The 18,332-nt window shown below is 38.4% G+C and overlaps 1 protein-coding gene across 1 annotated transcript; it reads left to right on the top strand.

Annotated features, from left to right (window-relative positions):
- The first annotated feature begins 11,558 nt into the window (after positions 1-11,558).
- On the top strand, positions 11,559-12,613 carry LOC140759383 (uncharacterized protein PHLOEM PROTEIN 2-LIKE A4-like). The gene is made up of 3 exons (XM_073095928.1): positions 11,559-11,660; positions 11,796-11,929; positions 12,063-12,613. The coding sequence occupies exons 1-3, from the start codon at positions 11,628-11,630 to the stop codon at positions 12,424-12,426; spliced, it is 531 nt and encodes a 176-aa protein (XP_072952029.1). The 5' UTR covers positions 11,559-11,627; the 3' UTR covers positions 12,427-12,613.
- Positions 12,614-18,332: the final 5,719 nt, after the last annotated feature.

Below are 18,332 nucleotides of genomic sequence, written 5' to 3' on the forward strand. Positions count from 1 at the left end.
CATATTTCGATTAGATCGAACGGTTCCGCGGGTGGAAGTCCCCACAACCGTTTCCCCATCCTCTATTGGGAGAATCTCTTCTTCTTCATCTCGCCGTGCAGCCATGGATCTGGTTGTCATCATAGGATGTGCATGTCCGAGGAACGGTGGCTCTGATACCAAGCTTGATACGATCTCCCCTTAGGCTAAGGTTCGATCTCTTCCAATTCTCTAATCTGGACTAAATCTAGTACGGAACTTTGTAATAAAATCCCAAAAGATTTCGCTGGCAGATCGATGTGAAATTTGGATATGTTGTAGCCTCATAAAAGAGCTTTCCAACCAATCAAGTTTCAGGCGAATCGGATTTGGGGATCTCGAGATATCGTCCGATTAGTGGATAAATGTCAAGGTGGTCTGTTTAGGATCCGTAAATAGAGGCATGAGATCCTAGGTGATAGTGATTGGAGGCAGACTGGCGTTTGTGGGGTGGCACCGGTGAAAGGTGATGATGGAAAGGTTATGGTTGATGGAAGGGTTAGGGCAAGTGTTGGATAGATTGGAACAAGGGGGAGGAGAGGGCCGCCCCTAAAGGTCTAGGGTGATTGGCCAGTCGAGGGAGGTTAGAAGCGGCGTCGCCAGGGATTGAGAGAACAAGAGCGAAGAAGAGGAAGGAGGCAAGGCAAAACTCAATTCCTCAGTAATGACCTCTGATTGCCATTCACATCCCTTTTAGAGGCTAACCAAACAACTCAAAATTAATCCTAAATAATACAATTTCGTCGACCGCGTTCGAACGCACTTGACCGCGTTCGAACGCACCGAGTTTGCTCTTCTCTGGATTTGCGAACGCGATGCAAGTGTTTGAATGCGCCTATTTCCCACTTCTCTAGATGTGCGAACGCGATGCAAGTGTTCACAGTGCATTCAAACGCACAATGCACACACTCTCACAACCACATTCACAATCACGTTCACAACCGCATTCAAACGCACTCCACCCGCGTTTGAACGCGACTTACAGAAAACTTACTTTCTTGGAAATTAAACATTAAAACAAGAAACAAAAACACCCATAGAGTGTATCCATGCTCAAGACGACATCGGTGAAATCCGAATCGTATCAGCTTCCCAATAAATCTAATATCCCAAGATTTACATGTCTAGATCTTAAGATATCTTCAAATAAGTGGAGAAACATTGGAGGACAGACTTGCGAGATAAAGGTCTGAACTTGAAACACCCACTTCCAAAAATCACGTGTTCCTCACATGGAGAGTTCCACGTGATTCTCAAGTGTCAGTGAAATAATCTCACAAAGTATCTGGATAAGTCTTGAAATACCATAATAATCCAACAAATAATCTAAAGTTACAATTATCATAGGCCTCAACAAGCCTCTAGGAATACAAAGTCCATACACAAATTTAAACATAAAAACCATTGCAGGGGCTAAGTCCAACTAGAAATAATAGATAAACAATATAGGAAAATGAATCTGCTACTCCTTGATATCCACATCATCCATAATTAGCTCTAAAATATTTCCACCAAAATGGCATAAGCATGGGGCCCCACATGTATAACCCAATAGTAATCTATGAATATTGTATTGCATGATAAATAGAAATGCAGATCCATAAACATATCAAGGAAATGTGTACAGTACAGCTTTTAATAACTTTCATCATCATAGCTCAGTTACATAAAAATCCACACAGAAACCGAGTCACTAATGACATGTCTCACAAAGCAACATAGTATCAAGAGGGACTAGTCATTATCGCCCATACATGCCTGGCGACGCTGGATATGACCAGTTGTCTATAGCCATGAGACTAAGGACCGTAGTCGTAGGCCCATCAACACAGCTCTAGTAAATCATCGCACAGAGCAGATTCATTACTTGTAGCAGAATCATTGCACAGAACAGAATCATCGCATATGACGGGTAAGAGCGCACAGCTCAATAGACGCCCTGACCTTGCGTCCTTGGGTATCGCTAGAACTATAACCCTACGTCTCAATCATCTTTACTAATATCATACTAGACTAATCTCCAACTAGGGCAGTGTAATCACCTCAATGCTCCACCAGCTAACGACCTCAGGTATAGACCGCTAATATAATACTATATAATACACTCTACCCTTAACCCCGGGTTGAGTGGGTGAGAGGGGCATTGCCTAGTTGGAACTCGACTTACAATGATACATGCACGTGGTGCCATGACTTCTATTATTTATTATATCATGATCATCAAAGTAACATGTATTATAACAATGCATGGAGCCTATCATACATATACAATAAGTAGTAAATAATGCATGTAAGAATTGACATGTAATTAATACATGTCGGTAAAAATAAGATATGCCCCATATAATTACCAGCATTCTGTAAATGTCGGAAAAAATTTAAAAAAATATAAATGAATTAATATTGTGTAGAAAATAGTGACATTTTATTAAATGCCACAAATTTTAGATGATATGCTGTTGTATCATAGTTTTACCGACATTTATAAATGTCAGAATATCCTAGAATAATACCAGCATTTAAGAAATGCCAGTAAAACTAACCCATTGAAGAAACAAAAATGCCCTAAATGAGCACGAGCTTGCCATTTTCCTTTCCCTCTTCTTCTTTTCTTGTTCCACCCCTCAGCCGCCACCTTCCCCTTACCTCCTCTTTCTCCTCTTCCTCCTCTATCGAAAACAAAAGAGTAGCGAAACCAATCCATGAGATGGGAGATGGAGGTGGAGGTGGAGACGGTTCTCAAGAGGATCTGGGACCTACACAATAAGATCAACGACACCATCCACGCCATCTCCCGGGTGTATTTTCTCGAGTCTATCAAGGCGGCCGACAAATCCTTCTATGAGAAGGCCGAAAGAAGTACGAATCCAACGGTGGCGAAGAATGACACATGGATGGAAGGAATATGTTCGTCTTTGTTAAGGATTTCAAGATAGTGGAGGTGGATGATGACTCCACCATTGCAGAGGCGAAGAGCCCCAATGTGATCAGTATAAGAATTTCTATCAATTTGTATAATTGTGTATGATCATGTTGAGGTGATTACTCTGTTGAACTTCGACTAGTACAAGAATTTCTCATGCTACATATGTTGCAGGGATATAATTCCCTCAAGGACTATTTTCCATCCCCTCAAGGACTATTTTCTGTCTCGTGCATGGAACATTAGGTACGACCCTTCGATAAAGATGAATAACTAGGTCATATCACCTTTCTCAGCTAAATCCTACTCAGTCAGACCTCTCCAGAGAGGTACTGGTATTTGATAGGGCTACGGAACGATTCCTTCAAGATCTGAATTTATTGTAGAAAGCAATCCGCACAACCAAGGGAAAATATTCTCCCATAGTCAGAAAATTACAAAACTAAGTGGAATCGATTCGTACCTCCCATATCTATATTTTTCGTATTTACGCTCTTTGTAGATTCAAACTGCAACTGAGACGAAACTATGATATATTGCGAATGATGGTGGTGATGACGAGTGGAGTGGAAGTTAGGGTTATGGATGATAATGGAAATAAGGGTGGATGGGTGATGTAGTTTAAGGGATATAGACAAAGGGGAAGAAGTGGTCGAGATCCCAAAGAAAAGGGAGAACTTGACAGACGAGGGAAATTAAAAGTTAGGAGAGACCTTGCTAACGCGCCCAACCACGTTCGAACGCACATTTTGTATTCTCTGTTTTTGCGAACTTGATGCAGGCGTTCGCAAGGGCGTTCGAACGCGACCCCTTCTACGTTCGAACGCGACCTATAGAAATTTTATTTTGATAAAAATAAACAACTAATACAATAAGAAAAGACCCTACCTAAATGTATCAGCCCACCACGCTTCCCCCACCTTGTCCTTAAGGTGTAAAGTCAGGAAAACGCTTCAAAATATCAGTCTCCAACTTTTAGATGGCTTGCCAAGCCACTCAACTAGAATCTTCATCTCTAATCTGGTACTATGTCGTCATCGGTCCTAACAAGTACATGAACCGACTCTACGATCTCTGTTTCCTCCAATGGTTCTAGAAGAATTGATCCAACGACCTCATGATCTCTAATCCGCTCCCTCAGCAATGAAAGATGGAAGATAGGATACACTCTCAACCCCTTTGGTAGCTCCAAACGATATGCAACCAGACCAATTCGCTCTAACACCCGAAACGGACCAAAGTAGAGATGTGCTAACTTCTGGTTTCGCATTGAATGCAAGGTCACCTGTTGATACGGTTGCACTCTCACAAATACCCAACTACTAATATCGAACTCCTGCTCCCTATGGCTGCGATCATAAACTTGCTTCATATGGTTTTGAGCAAGTTTAAGGTGGGCACGCAACTTCCTCAATGTGGCGTCTCTATCCGTCAAAGCTAAGTCCATCTCTGTTCAATTTGCAGATGCCATTAGATCATAAGCGCGAAATGTCAAAGCCGTGAGTCCATATACTACCTCAAATAAAGTCATGTTAATGCTACTATGGTAGGCAGTGTTGTAAGACCACTACGCCCATAGTAAAAACTCTAACCATCGTATCGGTATCTCGCCAACAAAGCACCTCAAACTCTGCTCAATGCCTCGATTGACCACCTCGGTTTGGTCGTCTGTTTGTGGATGGTAGGCCGAACTGAAGTTCAATCGAGTCCCTTGCAATTTGAAAAACTCCATCCAAAATTCGCTCATAAGTACACAATCATTATTCGAGATAATCGTGCATGGCATACCATGTAACCGAGCAACATCTCTAACAAAAAATTTAGCCACTAACTTGGCTGAAAATGGATGTGATAATGCCGAAAAGTGTGTATACTTGCTCAATCTGTCAACCACCACAAAGATAACGGAATAATCACGTACCAACGGAATACTCTCTATGAAATCCATAGAAATTTCTTCTCAAACAAGGTCCGGTATAGGTAAAGACTGAAGTAATTCGGCAGGTTTCAATGTGGTTGTTGTAGCCCTTTAACAAACTTCGCAAGCACGGACAAAATTCCTCACATTCCCCCTCAATCCGAGCCACGTGCAACTCCGTGATAACCTCCTATAAGTCCTCAAGACACCCTCATAACTAGCTTCTAGAGTTTGGTGGAAGTGCTACAATAATTTTCACCTTAATCAATCATTTGCGGGCACCGAAATGCATCCGTGGTCCAGCAGCAAACCACCTCGATTTTCCAACTCTGGATAGCGCTTTGGATCATCCATCACCTCCTGTAACAATCTCTAAACATCTGGGTTAGATGTACATGCATACCTCAGCTCATTAAGGAAAAGAAAGTGGGAGAAGAATAGGCTGCAAGCTCGGTGTTGTCGGGTTGGCGTGATAATGCATCCGCCGCTCTATATTTCGTTCCTTTCTTGTATTGAATTTTATAATCATACCCTAGCAATTTTGTGACCCATCTCTGCTATGCCAGAGTGTATACGCTGTCCCATAAAGGTTGGAAGGCTCTTTTGATCGATTCAGATAATAAATCGTCTACCGATCAAATAAGGCCTCAACTTTGTCACCGTATGCAGAATTACCAACATCTCTCTCTCGTAAATCGATAATTGCTAAGATTTTTGTGATTAAACTTTGCTAAGAAAGGCAATGAGACATGCTCCTTGCATTAGTACAGCTCCTATGCTAACTTCCGACGCATCACATTCCACAATGAACTCTTTGGTGAAGTCCGGTAACGCTAAAACGGATGCCGTCATCATTGCTGTTTTCAGTTTTTCAAAGGCTGTAGTGGCTTTATCCGTCCATCTAAAAGAGTCGTTCTTCAATAAAGAAGTGAGAGGAGCAGCGATCTTGCCATACCCGGCGATGAAGTGGCGATAATATTTGGTCAGCCCCAAAAATCCTCGCAATCTAGTGGTGGTAGTAGGAATAGGCCAAGCGGTCATGCATGTTATCTTTTGAGGATCCGCAACTACACCTTTCGCTGAGATGATGTGGCCTAAATACTCCACTTATGGTACTCCCCATAGGCACTTGGACTTCTTGATTTTTAGCTAGTTTTGCTTCAATAAATTCAGCATATCCTCCAAATGCCGCCAATGCTCCAATTCAGTCCTGCTATACATCAAAATGTCGTCAAAAAATATCAAAACATACCTTCGCAATAGAGGCTGAAATATATCAATCATGAGGCCTTGAAAAGTAGCTGGAGCATTGGTGAGGCCAAAAGGCATCACCCAAAACTCATAATGCTTATCCGGAGTTCGAAATACAGTCTTGTGCACATCCGCCGGGTGAACTCTAATTTGATGATACCCTACCCTCAAGTCAAGCTTGCTAAATATAGTTGCCCCTGCAAGCTCGTCCAGCAGCTCCTCTATAACCGAAATAGGGTACCGGTCCTTGACGGTAATAGCGTTTAGTGCCCGATAGTTGACACAAAAATGTCATGTCCCTTCCTTTTTTTGCACCAATAGCACGGGCGATGAGTATGAGCTATAACTTGGTTGAATAAGGCCTTGTTCTAACATCTCGACTACCATCTTGGAGATAACTAATATACTTAGTTAGAATCTTTTCTTATTGCACTAGGTGTTTATTTTCATTAAAATAAAATTATTGTGGGTCGCGTTCAAACGCGATTCGAACGCAGGTGGAGTTACGTTCAAACGCCCTTGTGAACGCCTGCATTAGGTTTGCAAATATAGAGAACGCATATAGTGCGTTTGAACGCGGTTGGGTGAGTTCGAACGCCTGTGTTGCGTTCGCAAATCCAGAGAATGGACTTTTTTGAGTGCGTTCGAACACGATCGACGAAAATCCTTAAGATCTAAATTTATTGTAGAAAGCAATCCGCATAATTGTGAGAAAATATTCATCAGATATTCTCCGATAGTCAGAAAATTACAAAACCAAGTGGGTTAGATCCATAACTTCTGATCTATAACTTTTGTATTTATGCACTTTGTAAATTCAAACTACAACTGTGACAAAAGAACAGAATAACGTGGGTGATGGTGGTAGTGATGGGTGGAGTGGATGTTAGGGTTATGGATGGGTATAGAGATGAAGGTGGATGGTGGATGTGATTAAGGGATATAGACGAAGGGAACAAATTGGTCGAGATCACAAAGAAGAAGGGTGGCTCGACAGTCGAGGGAGATTAGAAGTTAGGAGAAACCTTGCCAACAATAGAGGTGGAAGGATGGTAAAGAAGGAGGGAGAGAGTCTAGAGAGAAGATCGGAGGCAAAAAATCAATAATCCAATAGTATAATGAATTGGTTGCCATCCACATATTTATAGAGGCTAGCCAACAAGTCCTAAAACAATATGTAACCCTAATTCTAGAGGATTCCCATCGATCGCGTTCGAATGCGCCCGATCGCGTTCGAATGCGCCCGATCGCGTTCGAACGCACCAAAAGCAACATCTCTGTATGTGCGAACGCAATGAAGGCATTCGAACGCGCAACTGGTAAATTCTCCACCATGAATAACTGATCTATACCAATGCAATGTCGTTCCTTAGAGGTTAAAGCTTGCCATCTGGACCTTTGAATCCTTCGTTGTCCCTTGACAATCAAAGTATTGTTCAACTTGAAACACCCAATCCGTTGGATCATTGCCTTGGAATTTTAGAAAATCCAATCATGTAGTTGTCCCTCGGATAGCATTGTCGGGTTCGCGAAAGATCCTTGGTTCAGGTCTGAACCTTTGTGCATGTTGATCTTCTTCTCTAAATTCTCGAGCACGTCCATCACCATCTCCGAACGGATTAACCTCATCCTCAAATGCCAATCCTCCTCATCGATAAAGCGGACCGGTGCCGCATGCCTCTCAGGTTCCACCATCACCAGTTTTGGGTTGTGTATCAGAGGTGGGGGATTATGTGTAGGCATAGGTAAAAGAGGATCATTGACACTAACATGTCGCACCTGGACCTGTGGGGTATTGGTTCGGTGTAGTCCCACTACTGGTCCTTCTTGAGGCACCAATCGTCGTTGAGGAGATGATGAAGCCGATCGATTCATGACATATTTCTTTAAAGCATTATGATCATTTTGTATTGCGTCAACTCATACAGTAATATTTGGAACATGCCCCTAAGTTCATCTACCAAGCCCAAATTCACACCCATGAACGTTGATTGACTCAGTCCTGCCGTGGTCACTCCAAAGGAATCAGCCTCACGGTTAGGGTTATTATGGGTTGAGTCTTCCCTTATCGGTGTGCTCTCCATTGATCTCCTTGTTGATGTCATCTTTCTTATTTCAACCATTAATGGAGGTCTGAGGTTCGCCTAGCTCTGATACCAATGATAGGGCTACGAAATGATTCCTTCAAGATCTGTATTTATTGAGAGAAGTAGTCCGCGCAATTGAGGTAAACTATTCACAAAATATTCTTTCATAGTTAGAAAATTACGAAACTAAGTGGAATCGATCTGTACCTCCCTGATCTACGTTTTTGATATTTACGCTCTTTACAGTTCGAACTATAACTAGGACGAAAACATAATATATTACGGATGATGGTGGTGGTGACGGGTGTAGTGGATGTTAAGGTTATGGATGATAATGGAGATGAGGGTGGATTGTGGATGTTGTTAAGGATAAAGATGAAGGGGAAGAAGTGGTCGAGATCTTAAAGAAAAGGGAGTACTCAACAGACGAGGGAAACTAGAAGTTAAGAGAGACCTTGCCAACGGTAGAGGTGATAGGTTAGTAAAGAGGGAGGATGGAGATTATGGTAGAGAGAATAGAGAAAAAATAGGAGGCAAGAAATCAATAATCCAATAGCATAATGATTTTGGCTGCATCCATACCTTTATAGAGACTAACCAGCAAGCCAAAATATAATTATTAATCCTAATTCTAGAAGATTCCCGCCAATCACGTTCGAACGCGCCCAATCGCATTTGAACGCATAAAATGCATTCTCTGTATGTGCTAACGCGATGCAGGTGTTCGAACGCGGCCGTGTTCGAACACACATTTTGCATTCTATATTTTTGCAAATTTGATGTAGGCGTTCACATGGGCGTTCGAACGCGATCCCTTCTGTGTTCGAATACGACCTACAGAAATTTTATTTTAATAAAATAAATAACTAATATAGTAAAAAAGTCCTAACTAAATATATCAGTATTGTAGCTTTCTTTTCTAAATATGCATTTCATGTGGGTAAACTACATATGCATTTTTTTCTTCCTTGCTCTTTTAAGCTGATATGTACCTTTTATAAGATCTTCATACATGTAAAAGATCTTCATACATGTATGGTTTATATATGTTTCTTTTAATGGACTATCCGAAGTGTATAATATCTAAGCTGTCAATCATTATATGATTTGACTGGTTAGCACATTTAGAAAATAGTAGGCGTCTTGCAATCTTCACCAATTCTATATTGCGGTGTTTTTCACATCTCTTGACAATATGAATTTCTCCTGTTAATATCTGTAGGCCCTGTTTTGGCAACAGCAGAACTATTTTGGTGTTGATCTTTCCCCATTATATTGGTATGCTTTCCGGGGATACTTCTCGCAGGTCCTTGTTTGTTGCTCAAATAAATACCTTTAGTACAAAAATTTGTTTCAAGTAATGCTTATGTGGTAGTTACTAATTGCAAGTACTGTCCAGTCTATTTCAATATAAGTTCATTTTGTTGCCACATTGTAGCTTAGTAAGGACGACAAAATATGATACTCAGTATGTCAGAAATTGGAAGGGTATCCATGAGCTGACTACAGTATATTGTACTACAGTTTTGTCTTAAAAAAACCAGCTTATTTTCTAATTTTAATATAATTTATTTTTCTGATTTTACGGAGGAGCTCAATGAGGAGTACTAAAGATTGCCTAATAATTCTATTCAATGACAGCATTGGTCTCTTGGTAAAATTTTATATATTAAGTGAAGTTTTATTGAATAATTTTTTTTATTTAATCTATGAATTTTAATTTATTTTTTCAGATTAAACCACGATGAAGATGAAATATAATAGCGATATCTCAATGTTTGGATGTGTTTGATGTTTTATGTTTAATATTAAGGATTTTAAAATGTCTTAGAACTATTTTATTTTGATGATATGATTACATTTGGATGGTTGTAGATTTAAATGAACAATTCTAAGTATAACATAATATTAAGTTTTTGGATAGTTGTTGATGTGTATACTCAATAGACACCTTTATATTTTTCTTTGGAAAATTAATATAGATATTATTTATGAACTTTTGTTTATAAGGTTGTCTTTATTATATATATAATTTTATTAGAAAATAATACTATGTTTGATTACACTATATCACAGGATATTTGAATTTAGCATAATTATAGTGCCAATCTTTTTTAAATAAATAATCAAATTAAATTAATCAGTTTTATCGTTATTTTTGTAAATGCCACTGCAACTTGTATAGCAAACAAGATCTTCTCCGACATTTCTATAATTGTCGCTAAAATTTTTTATGACATTTACGGAAATGTCACTAATTATTGGTTGTTTATCTAAGTTTGAAAAAATGCCACAAATTAGTCTACACCAGCATTTAGAAAATACCGCTAAATGTTACAGCATTTACCGGCATTTTGACTAATTATCGATAAAACATTTCACCGGCAGTCAGAAATGCTGCTAAAAGTGTCGTAAATGTCACTATTTAAAAATTTTAACGGCATATGTTACATGCCGCTGAATATATCATAAATACCGGCGTTGCCCAACACCGACATGACTTTAAGAGGCATTTTATAAAATACCGGTGTTGATCTATAGTGATATTTTGACCACTTTTAGTGGTATTTTCTGACTGCTGGTATAACGTGAATTTCCAGTAATGCCTGATGTTTTTACACACGCTACTATATTATATAATTTACCCTGTCATTTGTTTGCAAACACTGCTATATTATATAATGTATCCTGACATCTTATAAAATCACTGCTATATTCCTAGTGATTTCTCTTGGTATTTAAATAAATGCCACTATATTCCTAGTGTTTTCTATAAATGCTACTATATTTCTTAATTTATTGTGGTGCTGTTTTACAAACGGAGAGATAGTCTTCAAATTTTACGGACATTTGGTTAAATAACACTATATATATTAGGAAAAATGATGGGTGTCACAACTTAATCATCTATACTGGCATGTAATCCCAAGTGCTGGTATATGCTAGTTTATATTGACATTTATTATACACATCATTACATAAACGTTGAGAAAAGGCTATTTTGGCATAGTGCTTGATTATCTTATCCGTAGTCCTCTGTAAACCAAATAGTGAAATAAAATTGGAGATAAGTCTAGGGATGACTCGTCCCTTCTTATCTCATTCAGAAATCAAAAACGAAAAAGTCTTTAGCATACAAAGTCAGTCTTTATGCCGACTAGTTCATATATAGATATGAAGTCAATCTTTATAATTATATATCTATATATGAATGAGTTGTTGTTTCAAGCCAATAATTTGCTCAATCACTATTAAATTTTTATTATTGCAATTAAGTTATCCAATACGCCAAGTCTTCTTAATTTATTGTTGTTACAAATCCCTCTTTATAATTTTATATATGTTTTTGGTCTCTTATAAGCATCCCACCATTACGTTCATCAAGTGCAACAAAGCTTGAAGTAGAAAAGAGACCAAAAATATCTCGAGCATGGCAAACGAGGGATCGAACTTGCAAACAATGGCAAGTTTAATTACTGTTATATATAATCTGATCAGTTGTGCATGCCCAGAAAAATATGTTTTTCACTATCTAGCTAATTACTTCCAATTGGTAACTCGTTTTGTTCGTCATATGCCTTAATTAATCCATGTCCAGAGTGCTCAAGGCGGTGATCATGTTGCTTCCGGGAGTGCTCCAGTACGTAAAGATTTCATGTTGTACCCAAAATACTCGATAGCATGGGGCGACACGCCGCAATACTGGACATGGATCTGGATTAAGTCCGACAGGTGATTAAGCTAGCTTCTACGTGTACCTTATTTACTGATTGCAACGCATTTAAGGTGCATGGTTATAGCTCGATGTATGTACGTATACTTTTAATTTAATTATTTCCTATCTGCTTTGCTTTAATTTGTCCAGTAAAAATACGTTGGTGGAAGTGCCGCGCCTTGTGCAGGTGTGGTGGCTTGATGTCGCCGGGAACCTTGACATGAGTGATCTCAGTAAAGGTACTAAGTACAGCGTGGTGTTTAAGGTGATGAAGAAAAAGCCATCTGAAGGTTGGGCGATCCCTGTGAACTTCACCCTCACCTTACCTGACGGGAGCTCATCCCTGCACAAGGCTAGCCTCAAGGGCGAACCTGTAGACACTTGGTTCGATCTTTATGCTGGTGACTTTGTTGCTCCTGGACCAGGGTTGCTCAAATTCTCCATGCGTGAGACCAGTGATACTAATAGGAAGACTGGCCTCATCATCAAGGGGGTGCAAATCAAGCCAACATAGATGCACGTACGCCCACTACTACATACTAAGAATGTGAATTATCTGCGTCACCCTTCATCATACTAAAATAAAGTGGCGTGCATATATATAGCGTGCTCAGTGTGTTTGTGCCCAACATGTTTTGTTCATATATTGTGGTGGTTAATTAATAAAAAAATCCATCGAGCTACTGTATTGCTGTTGTTCATATATACATATATTTCTGGTATTGCTTTCAGATTTTCTGCAATATATCTAGCTAGGTGGCATGTTAGGTGGCCTCGCGTCGGTTAATAGAATCCGTTGATCACATCTTCATAAATGGGAAGTAGAGAACAAGACTGACAACCCTCCGGCCCGGCCCTAATGTAAACAATTGAAACCAAAGAAAAAATGAAGAAAGACTGGATCTCTAAGCTGGTGGCGCTGATCCGGTAGTTATTTGGCCGGCTAGCTAATCCCTCTTTTTGTGCTACTCCTACGCAGGGGGGACTAGCCTTATGACTTCCCACTGGGCGAGAGTCTGTTTAGTTAAAAGGGAAGAGAACAAAGAGGGAAAACTTTCAAGATGCCCCTAATTTAGCTCTTGTTTGTTTCTTCAGGTGGAGTCTCTAAATTGGTTCAAGGAACTCTAATCTGGTTTAGTAACTAAAAATCAAATTATTTTTTCTTACCTAAGGTAATTCAGTACCCACTCCCTAAATAAATACTACTATATAAATTCTAATATTATGTTAAAGTGATTCTAATTTTATGCTTAATATATAAGCCAACAAATATGCACATAAGAACGCAAATGACTAATATAAACATTATATAAGCCAACAAATATATATTTCAGCCCACAAATACATATTATATTATTATAATATATGAATATTACATTATTATAATATACAAATATTATAATATTTGTATATTATAATACCATAAAAATATGAATATTATAATATTCGTATATTATTATATATAATAATATAATATATGAAAATTATATTATTATATATTGTAATATTATAATATTCATATATTATAATAAATCATATAATATTTATATATTATAATAATGACCACCATCATATATGAAAACGGTATTTTTGTCTATCAATTTTACATATTAGTCATTTTCCTCCAAAATTAATACTTTTTCCACTTGTTCATATCACATCACCAATAATAAATACATTGTTATCCTAGTTCAGAACCAAACACCAAATTACTCTAACCTTTCAGGTATCGAAATCAAGACTAAGAAATAAAACTAGCTAATCTAGTTCAGTTGAGAGCTTAGCCACCAAACAAAATGTAAAGCGAGTTTTTTCACTTCCTAAAAACATATATTTTTTATAGATTAATTATGAGCCCTAAAGCTAATTATATACAGACTAAATAAAGGTGCCAGCCTTGATATATAGGTTATACATTAGAGAACAAGAGTGATATGGAAAATGTCAAATTGTACATGTCACATGTTTAGGAGTTGAGGATTTTGACTGAATTTTCAGGGCATAGAAACTTAAGGCTTACTAAGAAAAAAGATATGAAATGTCAAAATCGAGTCAAAGTGAAAAATCGAATCTGAATGAATTTAGAAATTTGAATAAGAATTGAACTCTATGTGACTCCTATGTAATTTTTGTGTTCGGGTGCATACGGCACTATTTAGAGTGTGCATCTAAGTCTACAAATCTAAACATTCAGATTTTGATTAGTTTTTAGTTCTTTTCTTCGATCTTCTTTTTTGGTTTTGTTAATTAGTATTGCATTAATAACAGGCAAGGTGCCTCAAAAAATTATAGACTACTGCCTCGCCTAATTGGTGGGCCAGTAGCACCAAGACATAAGATGGATATCAACTCAGACATACCTGAGCCATCCCACAAAAGAGTAGTTAATCTAGATTGGTTTGCCAACTAGTTAGCAGCATAATTAGTCTCTCTATAAATGTGATTAATGGTAACTTTTTTAAAGTAGCAAGTAAAGTGTTGAATATCCTCAATAATGTTCCTCAGAGATTGATTGCCATCACCTTTAGCAAGGAGTTAAGTTGTTTGGAGTCGGTCTCGATAATCAAGTTCTGAATGTTCATGGAAATGGCATGCTGAAGCGCACCTCTCTTAAAGCCTATGCCTCAATGTTCCTGGCACTGTCACCTTTTATGGGAGCACCACCTGCCAACATAATATCAGTGTCAGTATCTCTGAAAAGCTAGCCGCCTCCGCCCTTACCAGTGGACGGATCAAAAGATCCATCATGCAAACGAGGGGTCCATTTAATTAGACGCAAAGGTGATTGCCAGAAAGAGCTTTGGCCTTCAGGTGGGATTAAAATAGTCTAAAGTCATGGTTATTATAGTGTGGGAGCAATCATAGGAAGAGAATTCTGGTTCTTGAAATTAATGGAGCTTTTATATTTCCATAGTTGCCATAGATAATTTATAATGATTGCAAGCCAAAAAGATTTCTTGTCTTTTGGTAAATTTCCCCCTTCATTAAGTCAGTCACCATCCAACCAATTGTCATTAAACAACAACTGAATGTTGAGAAGAGTCATGTTTAGGTTCTATATCTTCTCAGCATTGGAACAGTCTGAGAAAATATTATTTGTATTTTCAATATCTTTGCCACAACTGTTACAAATGGGGTAATAGGCATACCATGGCTTACGAGTTTAGCCTTGGTAGGAAAATGGTTCTAAGCAAGCTTCCATAAAATGGTTTTGATTCTTGGGTGGGTAACTTCCAAAAGTGCTCCCGTTTAAGCTTAGCCTTAACATCCGGCTGGAAGTTGTTAACCAGAAGATTGTTAGCATTCTTAATAGAGGCCATGCCTTTGGATCAGTTGCCCAAAACCAAGCATCATGGTCAAGGAAGCGAGGAAGCTTAAAGGATTGAATATGATTAGTCATGATTATTCTAAAGTAGAGCAAGAGGCGCTCGGTACACCAGTTACCCTTTTGAATTAGTCTAGCCACCTTCTTACTACCAAAGCTTACATTCATATTAAGATAAGTTGGTTTTAGAGAAAGTGGTATATTGAACTGTAATGCCCCTTGCTCAGCATGGGTGCGTGCTCGCTCATGAGCCCATACGACACACGCGGTGCACTCGATAGGACTAGCGAGGCTCGTCATGCATAGATACATCTGTTGGCGGTAACAATCTGATTCCAAAGAGTCACAATAAATTCGATCAAAATAATATAAATAACTTACAGATTACAGAATATAAAATTCTGAATAGTCGAGTCTAGTGTTGGACACTATCTCCTTAAGACCAATTCGCCCTCCACTGATTGCTTCTGGAACAGTGGACGTCGGTCTCGACTTGACCCGTATCAGGCAAACCAGATTTGAACCCGTATCAGGCAAAAAATTAAAATTGGACTTGACCCGTGCATGCAAACCGAACCGAGCCGGGCCGGGCGGCGCGCGTGTGTGTGAGTTAAGTTGCATAGTAACCTTTATCCACAAAATAGGTATCCCTTTTGGAGCCCAAAGCCCATAAGAAGTTTGTTACTTATATACCATACTAACATTTCTCAAATATCCAATATGGTACTAAACTTCATTTTCTTTATTTTCCATTGCCATGATACCCACTTTAGAGCCAATTTTCATTCACTTCTCTTCATGGATTTGACTAAGTGAATATTTGACAATAAAGTACACTTTGAGCTAAATTAATTCCACCATTAAACCATCATTAATAATGTGTGTCAAAAACTTAGCTCAAAGTTAATAAAAATTCAGGTCAAAAATATGAAATTACTAACAATCCCCCACATGAATAAATTGGCTGAAAATGCATATGAAATACAGACTTGATTGAGAGTACAACGAAAAGTTACCGCATCAGGAAAGGTAGCTTTTGGCTTTGAACCTTCCATAGTGAAGTATTATCGGATTTATTCGCTAACCAGTGAACATGATGTCTTGAACTGTTCAGCTTTTGTATAAACCAAGACAATAATACTCACACAGCTCTTTTCAACACAGTCGGTTCTATATGTTGTGTCCATTTCGGCCTTGGACGCGCCTGGTAATTCTTTGAGTGCTCTAGAGATTTAGCCTAGTCATCTCATAGAAGCGGCCCACTTCACACTCACATAGGTGACCTCTTATTAAGAGTATCCTGTCATACTTCACTTGGATTTCCAAAGTATAAGAGTCATTAAAAGCATTGCTTACCCTAACGCTTAGTACAGGTTTGTCACTATGTCATCATAGGAAAGGTGTAGGAAATTTAATTCCTTAGTGATTTCAGAGAACGCCCCCACAACTCGGTTGTCCTTTGAACCTAGATCTTGGGATCTCCAGTCAACTAGGTTGGGTTGCCGTTGTGTCGTTACTCTAGGTGGTAGGCTTCAAACCCATTCCCCTCGATGAACAATATACTTGATCTCTTGTTAAACCCTTAGTTAATGGATCCGCGATGTTATCCTTTGATTTTACATAATCAATGGATATTATACCATTTGAGATCAATTGTCGCACTGTATTATGCCTACGACGTATATGTCGTGACTTACCGTTATACATTTGACTCTATGCCCTTTCTATAGCTGATTGACTATCGCAATGTATGCAAATTGCGGACACAGGTTTTGGCCACATAGGAATATCTTCTAAAAAATTTCGAAGCCATTCTGCTTCTTCTCCAGCCTTATCTAATGCTATGAATTCAGATTCCATAGTAGATCTAGCTATACATGTTTGTTTAGAAGATTTCCATGAAATAGATGCACCTCCAACTGTAAAGACATATCCGCTCGTGGATTTGGTATCTTTTGTATCAGATATCCAGTTTGCATCACTGTACCCTTCAAGTACTGTTGGATATTTTGAATAGTGCAATCCATAGTTAGTGGTGTATCTCAAATATCTGAGTACCCTAACTATCGCCTTCTAGTGATCACTGTCTGGATTACTTGTATATCTACTCAGTTTACTCACGGAGTACGCAATATCTGGACGAGTGCAATTCATGACGTACATCAAACTGCCTATTATCCGAGAATATTCTAACTGAGATATACATACACCTATATTTTTTGTGAGATGAAGATTCACATCTATAGGTGTTCTAGCTATATTGCTACTATCTTTATCAAATTTGTCGAGTATTTTCTCAATATAATGTGATTGAGATATAACATACCCTTCGGTTGCCTTAGTGATCTTTATACCAAGAGTCACATCTGCAACTCCCATATCTTTCATATCAAACTTGTTAGCCAACATGTTCTTGGTAGCTTTAATGATATTAATATTGCTACTCGTTATTATCATGTCATCCACATATAGACATACAATGACATAATTATCTGAAATGCATTTCACATAAACACATTTATCACATTCATTAATGTGAAAACCATTTGACATCATAACTAAGTCAAATTTTTCATGCCATTGTTTAGGTGCTTGTTTAAGCCTATAAAGAGACTTAACTAATTTGCACACTTTTCTCTCTTGTCCTGGAGCCACAAACCCTTCGGGTTATTCCATATAGACTTCTTCATTTAATTCACCATTCAAGAATGCAGTTTTCACATCCATCTGATGTATTTCCAGATTATATAATGCTGCAAGAGCAATTATTAATCGGATAGACATTATTCTTGTTACAGGTGAATATGTATCAAAGTAATCTATTCCCTCTGTCTGTCTATATCCTTTGACTACAAGTCTCGCCTTGTATTTGTCAATTGAACTATCTGCTTTCATCTTTCTTTTGAATATCCATTTGTAACCCAAAGGTTTACACCCTGGTGGAAGATCCACCAATTCCCAAGTATGATTTTGCAAAATGGATTCAATTTCACTATCAATGGCTTCTTTCCATAAAGGAGCTTCAGGAGTAGACATTGCTTCCTTATTACTCTGAGGTTCTTTTTCTAACAAATATGTCAGAAAATCTGGACCAA

This window comes from Typha angustifolia, chromosome 4, assembly GCF_048772165.1.
Source record: "Typha angustifolia cultivar Huaian chromosome 4, ASM4877216v1, whole genome shotgun sequence".
Taxonomy (NCBI): domain Eukaryota; kingdom Viridiplantae; phylum Streptophyta; class Magnoliopsida; order Poales; family Typhaceae; genus Typha; species Typha angustifolia.